The sequence below is a fragment of the Apteryx mantelli genome, chromosome 16 (genome assembly GCF_036417845.1).
Source record: "Apteryx mantelli isolate bAptMan1 chromosome 16, bAptMan1.hap1, whole genome shotgun sequence".
In the NCBI taxonomy this organism is placed as follows: Eukaryota; Metazoa; Chordata; class Aves; order Apterygiformes; family Apterygidae; genus Apteryx; species Apteryx mantelli.
Window position 1 is genome coordinate 4,839,629 of NC_089993.1, and position 16,427 is coordinate 4,856,055.

The 16,427-nt window shown below is 56.7% G+C and overlaps 2 protein-coding genes across 8 annotated transcripts; one reads left to right on the forward strand and one right to left on the reverse strand.

Annotated features, from left to right (window-relative positions):
• Nucleotides 1–153: 153 nt before the first annotated feature.
• Nucleotides 154–6,076, reverse strand: NUBP2 (NUBP iron-sulfur cluster assembly factor 2, cytosolic). Of its 2 annotated transcripts, none has more exons than XM_067305985.1 (7): nucleotides 6,014–6,076; nucleotides 4,534–4,652; nucleotides 3,592–3,736; nucleotides 2,825–2,979; nucleotides 2,160–2,270; nucleotides 1,752–1,821; nucleotides 154–1,150 (listed from the first exon to the last, which is right to left on the reverse strand). In XM_067305985.1, exons 1-7 carry the CDS (start codon nucleotides 6,030–6,032, stop codon nucleotides 1,005–1,007), a joined length of 765 nt encoding a protein of 254 aa, XP_067162086.1. In that variant the 5' UTR covers nucleotides 6,033–6,076; the 3' UTR covers nucleotides 154–1,004. The 2 variants fall into 2 exon arrangements, with proteins under 2 accessions (XP_067162086.1, XP_067162085.1); XM_067305984.1 differs by having other exon boundaries at nucleotides 3,592–3,790.
• SPSB3 (splA/ryanodine receptor domain and SOCS box containing 3) lies at nucleotides 5,453–15,066 on the forward strand. 6 transcript variants are annotated; one of them, XM_067305979.1, is made up of 7 exons: nucleotides 5,453–5,537; nucleotides 8,083–8,231; nucleotides 10,466–10,643; nucleotides 11,672–11,859; nucleotides 12,587–12,689; nucleotides 13,598–13,723; nucleotides 14,020–15,066. In XM_067305979.1, the coding sequence occupies exons 1-7, from the start codon at nucleotides 5,489–5,491 to the stop codon at nucleotides 14,361–14,363; spliced, it is 1,137 nt and encodes a 378-aa protein (XP_067162080.1). In that variant the 5' UTR covers nucleotides 5,453–5,488; the 3' UTR covers nucleotides 14,364–15,066. The 6 variants fall into 6 exon arrangements, with proteins under 6 accessions (XP_067162080.1, XP_067162084.1, XP_067162081.1 ...); XM_067305980.1 differs by lacking the exon at nucleotides 5,453–5,537 and adding an exon at nucleotides 6,418–6,480; XM_067305982.1 differs by lacking the exon at nucleotides 5,453–5,537 and adding an exon at nucleotides 6,473–6,484.
• The last annotated feature ends 1,361 nt before the right edge of the window (nucleotides 15,067–16,427 follow it).

Below are 16,427 nucleotides of genomic sequence, written 5' to 3' on the forward strand. Positions count from 1 at the left end.
ATAAAAGGTGGAAAAATTTAGTTGTACCCTAGCTAGCAAGGGCACAGAGGAAGAAGGAAAAGCAGAAACTACCTAGAGATAAATGAGGTGCTCTTAATACCAAGACTCACAGCTACAGTGCACCAAAGCAATGGAAAAACAAACACCACACACTGATTTTAAGAAAAGTGTTTACTGCCTGGAACCTTTAAAAATATTCCTGAGTCATGACAAGTCCCAGCAGACCAAGAAATGGCGTTTTTCAGTAGGGTAGGATGCAGACATCAAATGGATGTTAGATCACCTAAAGATGTTTTCTCACATGAAGCACATGCCAAGCCCTCAGAGGCATATTCTGTACCAACGATCTTAGATTTCAGAGTGAGGTGGTTTGGCTCAGATACAGATCAGAGCATCTGGCACGAACTCACCAGCCACTGAACCACAAGTACCATATAATCTGTCATGCAGCAAAAGCAACGGGAGAGAAGGCAGCAGCGTGTGGAGGCGAGATACAGACTATTTGTGCCATTTGGGTACGGTGAGGGAACGACTGTGTCAGTCAATGGTATGAGCCACTGTAGCTGCTAGTTGCATTCAGTCATTGTCAAAAACACTGCAGCATGTGAGACATTGTGGAAACAACCTGGAGCTCCACAAGTACCTGTGCAACGGACCGACTCACAGAGGAAAGCACCGTGTGTGCAGGGGTAGGAACAACTGTACCATGCGGGCAGAATACTGCCCGTTTAGAAGGCAAGACCGAGGCTGCAGATGTGCGTCCCTTGCATGAGCAGATACACCCATCAGGGTTTCTTCAAATCCGGGGTGGGGGTGGAGCAGCACTTCCCTTTTCAGATCTCCACGAGTGGCACCAGTGCGGTGCTCCCCCCTCCCTCCATCCCCCACCCAAACAGTGTCATAGTGAAACGGCTTCCACATCCCCCCTTTCCCACCAGCAAGGGCTGCTGCTGGTGTTGTTAGGCAGGGACCTCAGCCAGCAAGAGTCCACCTCAAAACCCCCTTCAGGAGCTTCGCGGGGATGTCCCATCCAAGATCTGCTGGGCAATGTGAGCCAGGGCAGGGAAGGCAGAGCTCTTGGGAAACTCTTGGATGAAGTCTCTGCCTTCCTCCAAGCTCTGGCTGAGCTGTGGGTCCAGTGGCACAGAGCCTGTTGGAGAGGGGAGGAAAGGGGAGAGTGACCACCTGGTCATTGCAAGGCAAAGGCCTGCAGTCAGCAATGAAGAAATACTCCTGCCAGACTCATCTCCTGGGACAGCAGTGGGAAAGAGGGAAGCCATCCTTACTGAATCCTTCAGTAGCTACATTTCACCTGCAACCCTTCTCTCCGGATCTAGGACAAAGCCACACCACAGTGCTTGGTGACAATGCTCTCCCACGCCTGTCCAGAGGACAGGGTTCAACCCCCAAACCACATTTCTTAGGGAGGCTCCATGAGGTTTCAGCACAGCCATGGGGCTATGGGCTTGATTACTCTGCCACCACGACACCCGTAGCCAGAGTGGGCTGCCAGGCATCGCTGCCTCTGCTCCAGACAGGCCAGATGCCCACTGTGAGCATTCTGGATGGCAGAGAAGAGAAGCAATAGCTGCATCTTGCCTCTGCCTAGGCCCCAAGGGCTCCTAGGAACCCAGGGCCCAGCCTCTCTCCCCTGGTGGTCTGCTCTCACCACTCAAGCACTCCTCCACTACCATGGCACTGTACAGACATCACATCTAACCAAGGATGGCTCTGCTCAAGAGGCCACTCACCGAGGAAGGGGACCCCAGCATGCTTTGCCAGTTCTTCACCTCCCCCTTTGGAAAAGATGTTTGTGCACTCCTGAAGGAGGAAGAGAAACAGCAGTTAATCATAAACACCAGTGCACAGAGCCCTGTGCAAGAGGGCAGGCACTGCATGGGTGCGAGTGAAGCCACCTCTCTTCCACCTTCCACCTCAGGGCAACTGTCTTCGCCCCTGCCCTCCTGCAGCTCTCTTTAGGAAAGCAGGGGCAGCAGCTTCTTCCAAACCTCACATGCAGCAGCCAGGAGACTCATCTCCCAGGCACACAGCATCGCCCCTCATGGCATTCAGGGGCTTCCAGCCGGAGGTGCCGGATTGTACAATAACCCCATCGTGAACCAGAACCCATAATAGCCCAGCAGTATCAAGAAACTCACCGAACAGTGCGGGCAGACGAAACCACTCATGTTCTCTACGATCCCGAGAACTCGTAGGCCCATCTTCTTACAGAACGTCAGCTCTCGCCTCACATCCCCCACAGACACTGCCTGCAGGGGAGAGCAGGCGAGGGTTAGGGGTCTCTGCCTCTCCGGCCAGACTGCAGTTCTGGAGCAGGCATACACACACAGAGACAGTCTGCAGCACACATGGAGAAGGGGGCTTAGGAGATGCTCCCTCCCCATTGCTGGCTATAGCTTGTGCTAAGAGTCCTCCGTGCACTCCAGAAGAGTGGAGCACAGGGGACACAGTGGAAGATGGGAAGACGGGTGACAGTGTTGCATGGGCTGAAGGGTTTGGGCAGTGGCTGCAGCAAGATGTGAACAGAAGTGACAGATGTGCTCAGCTTCCAGCAGGCCCCACACTTGGGCAGTCCCTGGCTCAGCAAGCGCTTGCATGTAAACAGAGGCAGATATTGGACAAGCTTGGATGTGAGAGCAGGCTTGACTCACAACTGACTGACAGATGTCAGAGATGTCCTAAGGAGGTAGAGGTGTAAAGCAAGTAGCCACAGACAAGCCTGTGAAAACACCCACCTTCGGGTGCATATTCCCCCACCGGCGGAGCCTGGAGCCTGGCCAGGTTGCCCAGCAGGCTGCCCTACCTGAGGTGTTGTGACTAGGATTGCTCCCAGAGGCTTGTACGGCCGCAAAGCCTCCACTGTGGAGATGTGCTCATCAGATGTGCCCGGAGGAGTGTCCACAATGAGGAAGTCCAGGTCCCCCCAGGCCACATCAGCAACAAATTGTTTTATCAAAGCTGCAGGAATAAAAGGGGGGAAAAAATCTCAGGTTTTAGCAAGCGTCCTGGGAGCCACGTGGTCAGGAGGCATCCTGGGGGACGGGGGAGAGAGCAGGGCTACCTGTGAGCAGAGCACATGCAGCACAGCCTGAACCACCTGAACCCACTCAGGGGAGACAGCCCTGGAGTGCAGGAGCCTTGTCTTCCCCCAGGTCACTTGGAGCCCTGTCTCCAAGGCTAATCAGACTCCACAGTACCTGGCTACACACAGAGACCTCACTGTGACAGCATGTCACTGACATGTGCCAAGGGACAGCCCCAACCCACCCAGGCCATGTTACATGGACTTAGCACATCAGAGACACTTCCATTGCTAACGAGGTCTCAGCTGCAGCCAGCAGCGACAGAGCAAAGGCTCTTCCCAGGCCATTCACATCAGCTGTCTCTAACCCGCTGGCCTCCGTCCCAGGAGAGGGGCTTTCAGACTGCAGCCTACATTTGAACACAAGCAGCCAAGGAACACATCTGGAAGAGCCCAGGGCCTGGGAAGAGCAAGCATCAGCTCCAGGAAGTTTTGCAGAAGGTGTCTAGTGCTGGAAGGTTGTTACAAACAGCAAAAATCATCTGTACCATTTTTCTTGGGTCCTCTCCACACCACAGCATCATCTGGCTTTTCCAGCAGGAAGCCGATGGACATGAGCGAGATGCTTTTGTCTTGGTCCACGAAGACCGGCACCCAGCCGCTGTCACACTGGTGCACGTCATTGTCCTGCACCTTGAACATACGGGGTATGCTGGGGCCACACAGGTCCACATCCAGGATCCCCACCTGCAGGCAACCGGGCAGAGCCTTTCAGACAGGCCTGAGCACCACTGCAGCGCCCAGCTGCGCTCCTTCCTTGGGCAAGGGAAAGCCACGCATGAATTCCAGCAGCCCACAGCACTTCACAGAGAGGACTCTGCAGCTCAGGAGCCAGAGCGCCAGTTCCGACTGGTCTCCTTTGACTAGTGTCCTCCAGATCCCCATACTTCCAAGGAACATCTCTTTGGTATTTAGAGGCACTTTAGGGAAATCTTTATTCAAGAGACCTATCAGAATCTAAGTGGCGTCTGCTCCACAGAGCCTTTAAGAAGTCCTCAGTCTGTCTGATGCCCACGCAGCTCCCCTTTGCCCCCATGGTAATGCTGCCTTTCAGCTCACCCACTTCACTCCACAAACTGGCTGTGTACTATAGCACAAAACAACAAGTCATTTCTAAGTGCCTTCATTTTGCTTATGATGAAAATAACTTTTGGGGGGATCATTTTAGTTTCCTGGATAAAGGGGAAGTGAACTGCACAGTCAGCTAGAGGCTGGACTGTGCGGGACCAAGTAAGCACAGGAAAAAAAAAACATACTCAAGTTTCTGCCACAGACAGCACTTCTGCTCACAGCAGCAGCCTCTACCACGAAGGACCTTTATGCTCTGCTCACAGAACGGACACATGCAGAAAGGCTGAGCAAAACCAAGCCCAGCTGGAGGTCAGAAGGGAGAGCACACAGAGCTCCCCATCCCACGGACCCCCGCTCACCTTCCTCCCCGAGTGCCGCAGAGACAAAGCCAGCTCGGTGGCGATGGTGCTCTTCCCCACGCCGCCCTTCCCCGAGAGCACCAGGAGGATGTGCCGCACTCCAGCCAGGTTACTTCTCTCTGGGAAGAAGCAGAACAGTAACACGGCATCAGACCCTCTCCTTGACCTCGAGCTGTGCGGGCAGCAACGCCCCGACCAGCCAGCTCAGAGTCGGCCTCCACTGTGCCAGTAACACGTTGCGAACAAGAACAGCGGCAGTCGCCAGCTGAGATGAGATGGTGAGACTCCAACAAGCTTGTTTAAAGCATAAGAAAACAGGGCAAAAAAAAATGGTGGATTTAACACAGACCTTCTCTTAAGAAAAAGAAGATCAGGGCAACGGCAAGACCAGAAAAGAGCCTGTGGAGAGTAAAAACTTTGGCCCGGTGACCTACGCATACTCAAGCAGCAAAGCAATACGCATCCAAAGAAGGACTTTGTCACACTTATGCCCAGACCAAATTTTAACCTCAGCCCTTTGCAGGGATTGCCGTGAGGCTCTCTGAAGTCAGCCCCTTGGCCTTTCCTCCCTTCGCAGCACACTTCTCGCCCTCCTGGAAGCCCAGGTCACCTCGAGCCTCTGGGTCGTGCTGTCAGCACGCGTTTTGGTGCGAGCAGCCCCCGCTCAGGGCTCTGCTGCCGTGAGCCTTCGATGCAGGGCAAAGTTGAAGGGCAAAAACGTGAGCAAAACCGGCCGGCGCCGGCTCCCCCGGGAAGGAGGAAGGCTCTGACGGGGGCAGCCCCCGGCTCGGAGCCCCGGCAGCGCGGGGCAGCGCCGAGGGCCGGCGCGGGGCAGGCGCCGCCCAACCCGCCGGGCGGCCCCGCGTTCCCGGGCGCCCCGTCACCGCCGCCCGCCGCGGCCCGCCTCACTCACGGCCCCGGGAGCGGCAGGCGCCCGCCGCCCCGCACCGCCGGCATGGAGCCCGCCCGCACCATGGCGGACCTCATCCGCACCTCCACCGACGGTAACGGGGGGAAACGGGGGGGACGGGCGGGGGCGTTACGCGGAGCCGCGTCGCAAGGCGGCCCCGGGAGCACCGGGACCCCGCCGGGCCCGGCCACCGCGGCGCTGCCTCCGCCGGGTGCCGGGCCCTGCCGTGCCGGGCCCTCCGCCCTAGGCTGCCTCCGCCGGGTACCGGGCACCGGGAACCCCGGACCCTTGACGGGCCCGGTCGCCGCGGCGCTCCTTCCACCGGGAGCCGGGCCCCGCCGCCCGGGGCCCCCCGCCAGGCCCGGGCCCCCGTCCCGTTCCGTCCCCCTGGGGCTGCCGCCACTGGGAGCCGGGCCCCGCCGTCCCGGGCCTACTGCCCCCGTGCCGGCCATCGCGGCGCTCCCTCACCCTGCAAGGCCGGGCCGGGCCGGGCGCGGCACCCCCAGCCCCGCCCGGTGCCCCTCCCCGGCGGCCCCCGCCCTTGAAGGGGGACCCGGCCCCGGCGCTCACCCCCTGCCGCCTCCTCCATGCTGCTGCCCTGCTCGCTTCCGCCTTCCGGCGGCTGGGACCCGCCCCCCGCAGAGTGGCAGGCGCCTCCCCCAACCGCGAGCCGCGCGCTCTCCTCTCAGGTTGCCGCAGCCACTCCAAGCCGCTCGCTCACCCTCGGGCCCCACCCTCCCGAATGATGGGCGTCACAGTCAGCCAATGGGCTCAGCACTTTGCCCTGCCGCACGTGACGGCAGTCAGCGGTCACCGCCCAATGGCGCGCCGCCCGTACGATTGACACGCGGGGCAGCCAGTGGCGTGGCGCTGACCGCGGGCGCCTTCCCCGCCGCGCCCTCGCCCCGCCGGAGCCGTGAGCGGCGGGGCGCTCCGCCAACCGCGAGCGCGTCTCGGCGGGGCCCTGCGCGGCCGCAGCCAATGGGCGCGGGAGGGGCGGGGCCGAGCGCGGATTGTTTATGTCCCGGGAGGAGAAAGTAGGTCAGAGCGCGGCGGCCGGGCCGGGCCGGGCCGGGCAGGGCAGGTGGGCCCGGGCGGGGGGGGGGGGCGCGGGAGGGGCCCGGCGAGCGCGGGCCTGGGCTGCGGCGGCGGCGAGCGCGGGGCGCGGGCGGGGCGGGGAGGGGAGGCCGGAGCGCGGCCTGGGCGGGGGCCGGGCCGGGCCGGGCCGGGCCTCGCTCCTCCCTGGCGGCCGCCGCCGCCGCCGGGCCCGGGCAGCTCGCTGGGCCCCGCGGGGGAGCCCGGCGCGGCGCTGGGCCCGGCGGCTGCGGAAGCGGAGCCGAGGGCAGCCCTGGCCCGGCGCCCGCCCGAGGCCCCTGGCTGCGGCTGCGCCCGGGCTCCGCGCTGGAGCGGGGGCTGCTGCGGCGGCGGCGGCGGAGCCGCGGACGGGGCGCTCGGCAGGCGGGAGCTCCCCGGCGCCGGGCAGGCGGGCGGGCGGGATGCCCGGAGCGCGGCCCCGTCCCCGCAGCACCGCCGGGCACCGGGGCCGCTTTGCGGGGGCCCCGGCCCGTGGGGGAGCAGGGGCACGTCGGCGCTGCCGCCCCCGCAGCACCCCGCGCTCGCCGGTGCCGGGGCCCGGCCGGCTGCTGCGGGGCCTGGCCGGCCGGGCAGGCCGAGCGAGCGGAGGCAGCGGGTTGGCGAGGCGGGCGGCAGGCCGCGGCCCTGCGGGCGGCTCGTGGTGGGGAGCTGCTTTTCCAGTGTAAACTTGAGGAGAAATGAGACCGAGCATCCGTGCGGCACGGCCGCGTTTCGCCCGCCGCAAAGCCCAGGCGCGATGCCTGAGGGCGCGTTCGGGCTGTCGAGTTGGCCACAGGGCCGCAGAAGTCCGCTCTGAGCAGCATCACCGCTCAGTCCAGGACACAAGAGTGCCTTTGCTTCGGCCTGCTGTCCTTGAGGCGAGTCGGGACGGGCCCATGAAAAGGGCATTTTCCCTTCAAGCAAGAACAAAGTCTCTTGCCCCGCCGCCGATGCCGAGAGCAAAGTCTCCTCTGAGGTGGCTCCTGCTCGGTGTGTGAACGGGCAGTTGCTCCGCGATGAACAAAGAGCGTTCGCAGCCGGTGAGCACACACGGCTCAGTCTGCGTGGTGGCCAGAGCGGTGCCCAGAGCGGTGCTGAGGGCTGAACGGTTCAGTCAGAGCTCGAGGAGCTGCCCCAGGGTTACCGGGCACCAGGGAGGCCACGTGGCGGTGGCTGGTGATCCTGACTCTCTTCAGGCCAGGTGGATGCTGGATGGCAGGATCCGTGTGCTGCAGAGGTGGCAGCTGCTGCCGGATCCAGGGAACATTTTGGGGGATCCAGCGTGGTGGCTGGGCTCAGGGAGAAGTTCACCTCGGTATTTGTCGGGCAGTGTGAGCTGTGTAGCAGAAGAGGTTGAAGTCTGCAGAAGCTTGTGGTGCAGGAGGAACTTATTTTACTACCCCGCCCGTTGACGGTGACCGTGAAGGCGCAGTTAACACTGATCCGTGCCCGTGTGGGCTGTGGTGACCTGGGGGAGGCTGCTGCAGAGGCAGAGCCGGGTGGGTGGCGGGTGGCAGAGGGACGTTGCTGCTGCGTGTAACCGCCTTCTCCCTCGGCACCCGCAGCTTACCTCTCTCGGAACACCATGGCGCGGCGCACGCGGAACAGCAGGGCCTGGCACTTCGTCCTGAGCGGGGTGCGCCGCGACGCAGACACCCGGGCGGTTGCCTTGGCCACCGGCGCCCGCGGCTGGGGCTATGACTCCGACGGGCAGGTAAGCTGGTGTGCGGGGAGCTTTAGAGCAGCACGAGGGAAACCTGCCCTCTCCCCCGACAGCAGGCACTGGTTGCTCAAGGTCCGTGTAATTGAGCAGCTAGGCTTTCAAGCACAAAAAAATGGCCAAAAATATGAAAAGACTCTTACAGGCTGTCTGACCAGATGGAGGCGGTTGCTTGTCCGGCTCCAAATTCTGCTAATGTGGGGTGTGGGACTCCCAAGCGTGTCTTTGCATGACAGGGGCTAGCTAAGCTGCTTATAGCCTCCTCCTGCCATCGTGCACTACAGCTCTGTGCCCTGTGGTTATTTGGGCCAAGGGAATTGATTGGTACCAAGCTAAATTCTCTCTTTTTTTAAGTGTATAAAGTGTGTGTGTGTAGTATATATAGCATATAAAATATTTTTGACATATACTTTTTAAACAGTGATCTAAATACATATTTAAACTAGATCAGTTCTCCAATCTGGCTTGCTGTATGGCTATACTAACTTCTTGTCCTCATGCAACTGGTGTTGGAGGAAGTGGGGGCTGCTTCGTATTCAATTCATACTTGAATACCTTTTAATTTAAATTCTCTTATGCTTCCCAACCTGTAATGTGCACATCACTTCTGAATCTGGCCCCAGCATGTAGATGTGCTGGAAGATGGGAATACAGCAGGAAAAGCAGTCAGTAAAAAGGTGCAAGAAGGAGTGAGTTAGACTCACCTCTGCTCCCTTCACCCTTTTCCTCAGTCCTTAAGTATGTGAGTTCAATTCCCCAAGCAGTGCGTGCAGTGGTGGGAGCACAAGGAACTGCTCCCGATGCCTAAAAGATAGGCTGAAGCATTATAAGGCCACTGCCAGAGCACTGTGTCCAAATCTGTACGCAGCACTCCAAGAAAATGAGCCTTTTCTCTGCTGTCAGAGGAGCTTCGTGTTCCTGCAGTAATAGGAACAGCCGCATTGCTAGAGAGCAGTGGTTATGGAGGGGCAATGAAAGACGGAGTGAAGCTTTCTAATGCACGGGCAGATTTAGAACAGGAGAGATGGGGCTGGCAGTAGATAAGTCAGCCTGAGTCTTTTCAAGTCCCGCTGTCTTACACAGCTAAAGAAACATGAGTTTAAAAGGGTTTTGTCTTTAAATAGTGATTACAAAATCTGCCATGGGCATTGGGGTGGAGGCGAATAACGAGCAGGTATTTCTGACCAGTGCATAAACCCCGAGTAGCTCGCTGAGGTCTGTGCTAAGAGACTCCATGAGGTGACCCCAAACCTCCCGTAACGTATGGGGCGGGACAGAGCTCTTACAGTGTCTGGTGCAGGGACACTTCAGTCTCTTGGCGTTGGGGAACAGCAAATCAAGTTTTTGTGTTCGCGCATGAAAGTGGAGAAAAGCCTTTTAATCCTTCGGTGGGTTCCCTGTGGGCCTGTGTGCAGCGCTGGTATGAGGAGCCGCAGCCTCGCTGCTGAACTGGCTCTGCTTTGTTCTGCCCGCTCCCCTGCCTGGCCTCCTCTCCTTCCCTTTTCCTCCTCGTCTTGTTCCTCTCTCTTCCCTTCAGCTCTCAGTCTCCCTAGAGCAGGGCTTTCCAGCAGCGTGGCGCTCTTCTGGCTTGGCAGCAGAGGCGCAGGCCCCTTCGGAGGTGTACAGATTCTGCAGACAGCAGGGTATACGGGCGTGCTTTGTTTGCGATGCCTTGGACGTGGCCTCCAGCCCTCCCAAGAGCCCGTAACGTGCGTGTTGAAAACCCCAGCTCTACTGCAGAGTTTCCTTAAATGAGTAAGCCAAAGAGCTGCACTGTTCAGAGCCTGTCACGCCGCTGCCTGCTGTGCCCCTTCCCACCTCCTTAACCCCCCCAGTGTGGGGGTTTCTGTACATGGTGGGACCCTGGAAACTACAGAGGCGCAAAGAGCCTGTCCGCATCGTACGGCGCCTGGTTCCACAAGATCCTGTGCAGTTTCGGGAGGCAGGCTCTGCAGCACAGCCAGATGCTACCAGGTCCCAGAAGCAGGGTGTCCTCACTGGCGCAACCCCTTGCCTCCTTGCATAGCAGGCCAGGCCTGGGCACGATGCAGCCGTGCTGCTGCTGGCTCTGGCGCGAGCTTGGGGATCTCCCTGCACGGCTCTGCCCTGCGCGGGTGCCCCGAGAGCAGCCTGGCTGTGCGGAGAGCAGGCGCATCTGCTGGCTGCAAGTCCAGCTCGCTGATCGTGGAGGTGTTTAGTAGCGACTGTTCCTCTGCTCTCCCCGGCAGCACAGCGACTCGGATTCGGAGCCGGAGTTTTCTTCCCTCTCGCCCTCCATCCCGAGCGCCATCCCCGTGACGGGGGAATCCTACTGCAACTGCGAGAACCAGAACGAGGCTCCCTACTGCTCCAGCCTGCACGCCATCCACCGCGTCAAGGACTGCCAGTGCGGCGAGGAGGATGAGTGTAAGCAAGGAGCTCCCCGACTGCCCTTTGTATTCCTCTGGGCTTCGCGGTGGGTGCAGTCCTGGCCCCGCTCCCGTTGGCTGAATGGCGGCACGGGCTGCCTCCCCACCCTGCACAGCTGCTTAGTTTTGCACGAGCATCCTTGTCTGTACGGCTGCGTGCGGTGCTCCTCTGCTCGCAGCCCAAGGCTGGGCAGACCTCGGGAAGGCTGCAAGCGCAGGCGTTCCGTGTGATTCACGGGCTCGGGGCTGAACCTGCCGGTGAATCAGAGTTCGCCTCCGGAGGCCTGCTTTCAAACCCAACTCCGGCCACAAGTGAAACTGGCCCTTGTGGTTACAGCCCTGTTAATGCTGATCCCTGGTACAGCTGGCGGGGTGCCCGGGCACGTGGCAGGGCCTGCTCGGAGCAGGTGGGGAAAGCTAGGCAGAGGGTGGGCCTGGCCTGACCAAGAAAGCATGTAGGATGGGGGAGCTACATAGCGCCTGAGCTCTGCCCCTTGAGCCTACAAGAGATGAGTGTGATTCCCTCCAAAGAAACCGGGGGCTCCACCTCACTCTGCACTGCTGTTGCTGTTACTGGAGCCCAGCTGAGTGACCGTGTGGCTCGCTCCTCCAGGCTGCATTTGGTTTGCCAGGCCCCAAGAGCTGTATCACCCGCTCTCCTTCTGCTCCCAGCTCCTGCCCCAGCCTTGGGCACCGCTAGCACCTGGAACAGGGGGACTGCAACTGCTGAGGCTGGAGAAGCCACTTTGCAACTGAAATCTTGTGCTCTGAGATGAGAACTGGTTAATGCTGACAGCCTCAGGCAGGAGAGAGCACTGAACCACCCCTGTTGGGACACTGCAGAATAATTCAGGCCTCATAACTGTCCAACTTGCACAGTTTAGGATTTACCCTGCTAAACAATTAAAAAAAAAAACCACCAAACTTTGACAGGCCCTCAGAACAAATGTCTGTCTGTGCATTGGCTCGATGATAGCTCCCCAAGTGCCTTCTCCCCTGTTTGTCCCCTGCGTGTTTCCTGAACAGATTTTGATTGGGTGTGGGATGACCTGAACAAGTCGACGGCCACCCTGCTGACCTGCGACAACCGCAAGGTGAACTTCCACATGGAATACAGCTGCGGCACGGCTGCTATCCGGGGCAACAAAGAGCTGGCGGACGGGCAGCACTTCTGGGAGATCAAGATGACCTCCCCAGTCTATGGCACAGACATGGTATGTTGAACAAAGTTGCTTTCAGAAATGTCCAACATTCCTTTAACAGGACAGCAAGCTTCATCCTGCTGTTTGCATAGATATCCTCATTTAGCAGAAAGGAATCTGAAGCTAGGAGCATAAGCAGTTTTGCATGACGCCACAGCAATCCTGACTAGAACCCAACTTTCCTGCTTCCCTTTTCTGTGTTGTTGGTAGGTCATTAGTGATAAACTTAACAAAATAGCAAGGTCAGGCCACACCAGTGCTCAACCTCAGCCATGGAAAGTGTCCAGGGAGGCGTGTGGTTAGGAGTGATGTTCTGCTGAGTGCACTGGGGCGTGCAGTGCTTACTCACTTCCTTCCGCCTGGAATGGGTACTTATCTCCAGCACGGTTGCTGATGGGTGCACGGCTGTGTCACAGCTTGTGTGGCTTGTGATCAGGAGCCTGACCTTGCACACTGCCATTAATGCAGAGGCCACAGCCCTGTTAGCTCCCCCAGCTCTGCTGACGATGCACCTCCCCAGTCCCGCTACTGAGTACCCCCAGCGCGGGGCAAACCCTCAGAGACCTGAAGCATCTGACTTGGCTTCACCAAAGCCTCTTACCTGGTGGACTGTGCCAAGAAAAGGCATGGAGACCCAGAGGTGGAATCTCAATTGCATTTTGTTGCTTTAAGAGTGTTTGGTGCCCACAGCAGACACTAAGAGCTTGTGTTCTTCTTCCTGGGACCTGCCTCCCTCCAGATGGTAGGAATTGGGACGTCAGATGTGAATCTGGACAAGTACCGCCACACCTTCTGCAGTCTGCTGGGCAAGGATGAAGACAGCTGGGGACTCTCCTACACAGGTAATCCAGGCAGGGAAGTGTCAGAGAGCAGGATGGCTGGAAGGCCAGCAAAGGCCTAAGCATTTTCCTAGGAGTTTGAGAATTAAATGTTCCGAATTGGCTTGAGGCCAAAATGGCTTCCAGAACTGAGTCTCTTTGTCAAGTAGAACTGGAGCTGCTGCCTGCAGCCGGCCTCTGTATGTGCTTGAACAGTGTGCAGCGGGCTGTTCGCTTCAGCAGCACCACTGCACACCCACAGGGTTTGCCTTGGCATCGTATGTGCCGTACTGCTGTGCCAGGCACTCCCTAGCTGGCTGGGTAGGACGGGCTGCTTTCAGCCTTTGGGGTGTCTCACCTTGCTTGTGCTTCTCTACGTCAGAGAAGCACTTCTGGGGAGGACCCAGAGGTACTCACACTGCCCCAGGTATTCTCTTCCTCCCTCCTCTCATTCGTACTGACACAGAAAGGTACCAACAAATTGTACTTCAAGCTAGTGATGTGGAACGGTGCTCTTCAGACTTGTGCACTCCCACCTCCTCTTTTAGCAGAGGTCCAGGCTACGTTTACTGATTTCATGAGCCAGCTGTCTACAGCAAATTCAAGCTGGCTTTTCTTACCCGCTTTTTGCAGACCCTTAGAACAGGTGCTTGAATCTCCAGGGACGCTGGAGTGCAGGTTGCATAGCGCTGATCCAGGGTTTTTTATGCCACTGCCTGTACCTTGGTGTTCTGAAGCCTCAACATCCTCTCCTGTTTTCACCCCACATTCTGGGGCGGGAGAACAGTGAATGAGTGATGAGGAAACTAAAGGATTTTTTAGGCAGTGGCCAAATTCGGTACTGGCTGGGAGGTTGTGGTGACATGTATGGAAGTTGGGATGAATTTGTGCAACACAGGCTTTCTACTGAATGCAAGGTTTATTGTTTTAAGGACTATTGCATCACAAGGGAGACAAAACAAACTTCTCCTCGAGGTTTGGCCAAGGCTCCATCATTGGGGTGCATTTGGACACGTGGCATGGGACACTCACGTTCTTCAAAAATCGGAAGTGCATAGGTAAGAGCAAGGGCAGCCCCACCAGCTGTCAGGCATAGAAACTGAAATGGAGGGAAACTAAACACTGCATGTTTAGTTGAACTGCCAGTCTGGCTGCAGCTGGACTGCAGGAGAAAATAGGCATGAAGTGAGCGGGAGGAAAGTTACATTTGTTATTTAATAGACCTGGATTTCAAAAGGCCATTTTCCAAGTGTTTCCTGCCGACTTTGTAGTTAACATGTTCAGGGTAGCTGGGAGAAGTGAGATGCCCTAGTCAAAACTAACGTGAAACCTCCTTGCTGCTGTCCCCTGGCAGGGGTTGCAGCTACCAAGCTGCAGAACAAGAAGTTCTACCCCATGGTGTGCTCCACAGCGGCCAAGAGCAGCATGAAGGTGATCCGCTCCTGTGCCAGCTGCACATCCCTCCAGTATCTCTGCTGTTATCGCCTGCGCCAGCTCCTGCCTAACTACGTGGACACGCTCGAGGTGCTGCCATTGCCACCAGGACTCAAACAAGTGCTACACAACAAACTTGGGTGGGTCTTGAGCATGAACTATAGCACATCGAAGCCTTCCTCCTCATCATCGGGAAGCGACTCAGATAGCTCTTGTGGCTCAGATGCAGAGGCCTGCCAAAGGAAGAGGTGCAGGAGGACATAATGTCTCTTCAGATGAACTGCCTTGAGGGGGTCAGGTGGGGTTTTGTTCTGCTGCCTGCAAGGGCAGTCCAGGCCTGATGCACCTCTTTCTTAATGGGGACATCAGTTTCTACTTGTTTGCAAAGATTTCTCTTATGCTGTTTGAAATCTTTATGCTAAACATCCATCACTTGCATTGAAAATGCCTATTGACTCAAAGAGGTCCCATCTCTGTGGAACAGGTAAACTGCAGCCAAGTATCTGAGCTTAATCTCCCGCCTTGATATCAGTCATCGCCTCTTTTTGAAGAATTGCTCTTCTCTGTAGACTGTTCAGCAGAGACAAGACTTAAAATGGCTTCCCAATTTCAAAGCACACTTTTAGCAAACTATAATCAAATAATTGACTTGACTTATCAAAAGACAAAAGTCAAAAATGAGTCTCCCTCCTTCTAACTGTTTTGTGTTGGTTTGGTATCTGCAATGAATTGTTCACAGTGGTGGGGCATGATCGAACGGCAGCACGTAGGGAAATGGGCTCCTAAGGATGCATCTATGCTATGTTACCACTGGCACCGTTGTGAAAGAGCAGTTGCTTACAGGAGTTGAGCTGTTAGTGATCTTTCTTGAGCCCCTGATGACTTTAATTGCTTTGCATGTTGGCTACTGCTGCTTCTCCTGTATCAAAGACTGTATTAAACTGTAATAATAAAAGTATAAACCGTCTTTCATTCCTCTTATGCCCCTTGAAGGCATGAATCTGAATGCGGTTGTCAAAAATAGCCACGCTAGCACAGCTAACAAACTGGAGAGGTTGTTTTAAATGTAATATTGTTTGTCAGATCTAGCTGAGATAAAGGAAGTGGAGATTATCTTGCCTCTGCCCCCTGGAGGCTTCTTGCACTTTTCTCTGAAACGTCAGAGTCTGGCCTAGATTGATCTGTAACAGAGCCAGACTGACACCTGTGGCTGCAGACAAGAAGGGAGACTGATGTACTGCAGAATTTTATAATCTGTCTCTCTTAACAGGCTACACGCCAGGACAAACAACCCCAAATACCCACTCCACAGACTGAAAATCAGTGCAGCTTCTTTGTACAAAACAGCCAATAACAGAAGTTTGTGTGCTGCCTGTGGCAGGCCCCTTTTCTCTCATATGTGCTGAGAAGAAATGCTGGAATAGGACCTGGAACTTTAGTCAGAGAGTAATCCAGTAGTGGCCTGGTATTGCTGCCAGCAAGTCACACTCAGGAAAGTCTTCCTGCTTTTTTGCATTTGATCTACCTTAAGATCTTAGGCAGGAAAGAGGAGATAAAAGTGCTTTAGCTGCTCCTAGCAGATTAGGACATAGGCATTGTCTGGGAACAAACTGAGTAGCAAGAGGATGAATCAGGTTTCTAAGCAGTTGTAACTGCCAGGACTCTGTCACGATGCCAGAATGGCCTGGCTCAGGGGAGTGATCCTAGAGCTGATCCAGCTGGGGGCCACTTAAATGGCCACATTTGGCAGTTCAGCCTGCTCTTATTTATACCGTCAGTGCCAAAGCAGCATTGCTGTGAGACCTGACGGGCAGGACCGCAAGGAGCACTGAGACAGGGACTGCATTAGAGAGCGCAGCACCACCTGCTCCCGGCAGCCTGGCTGCGTGCTGTCTTAATCGTACGCGGTCTGCCACTCCAGCAGCGCTGGATGCCAACACAATTAGGTTTCTGGCTGCTCTCTGCAGGGCCCTGGTTTAGCACAGGACTTCTGCTCATGTTGCTTTTCACTGACCTTTGAACTCCCCTCTCTTCCAGAGAGCAGAGCATTTATAAATGATTTAGGTGTAAACTGATGTGATCAGCAAAGTGGAAAAGTTGTTGAAACGTAGAAAAGTGTTGAGATAAATATCACAGGAAATGCCTTTTAACCTGTCCACTTCACAGATTTCCTCCCACCACTGTTACCACCTGCATGAAACATGAAGTACCCAGCTGCCGCCTTTTCTCCTGGGCCTTCGCATGAGGCCTGCTCATATAAAGCTTTTTGTACAGTGTGCATTTATTCTGTACCTTTCTTTCCCACATTATGAATCTTTAAGTGAAGAT

Bases quoted from the DNA above. Each gene is read 5' to 3' on its own strand.
- NUBP2 (XM_067305984.1), bottom strand. The intron at 2,271-2,824 runs GTAGGGCAGCCT...TCTCCCCTGCAG, and splicing joins TCCTAGTCACAACACCTCAG to GCAGTGTCTGTGGGGGATGT. The intron at 1,151-1,751 runs GTGAGTGGCCTC...CCTCTCCAACAG, and splicing joins TGCTGGGGTCCCCTTCCTCG to GCTCTGTGCCACTGGACCCA.
- SPSB3 (XM_067305979.1), top strand. From the start codon at position 5,489: ATGGAGCCCGCCCGCACCATGGCGGACCTCATCCGCACCTCCACCGAC. The intron at 5,538-8,082 runs GTAACGGGGGGA...CGGCACCCGCAG, and splicing joins CATCCGCACCTCCACCGACG to CTTACCTCTCTCGGAACACC. The intron at 11,860-12,586 runs GTATGTTGAACA...GCCTCCCTCCAG, and splicing joins CAGTCTATGGCACAGACATG to ATGGTAGGAATTGGGACGTC.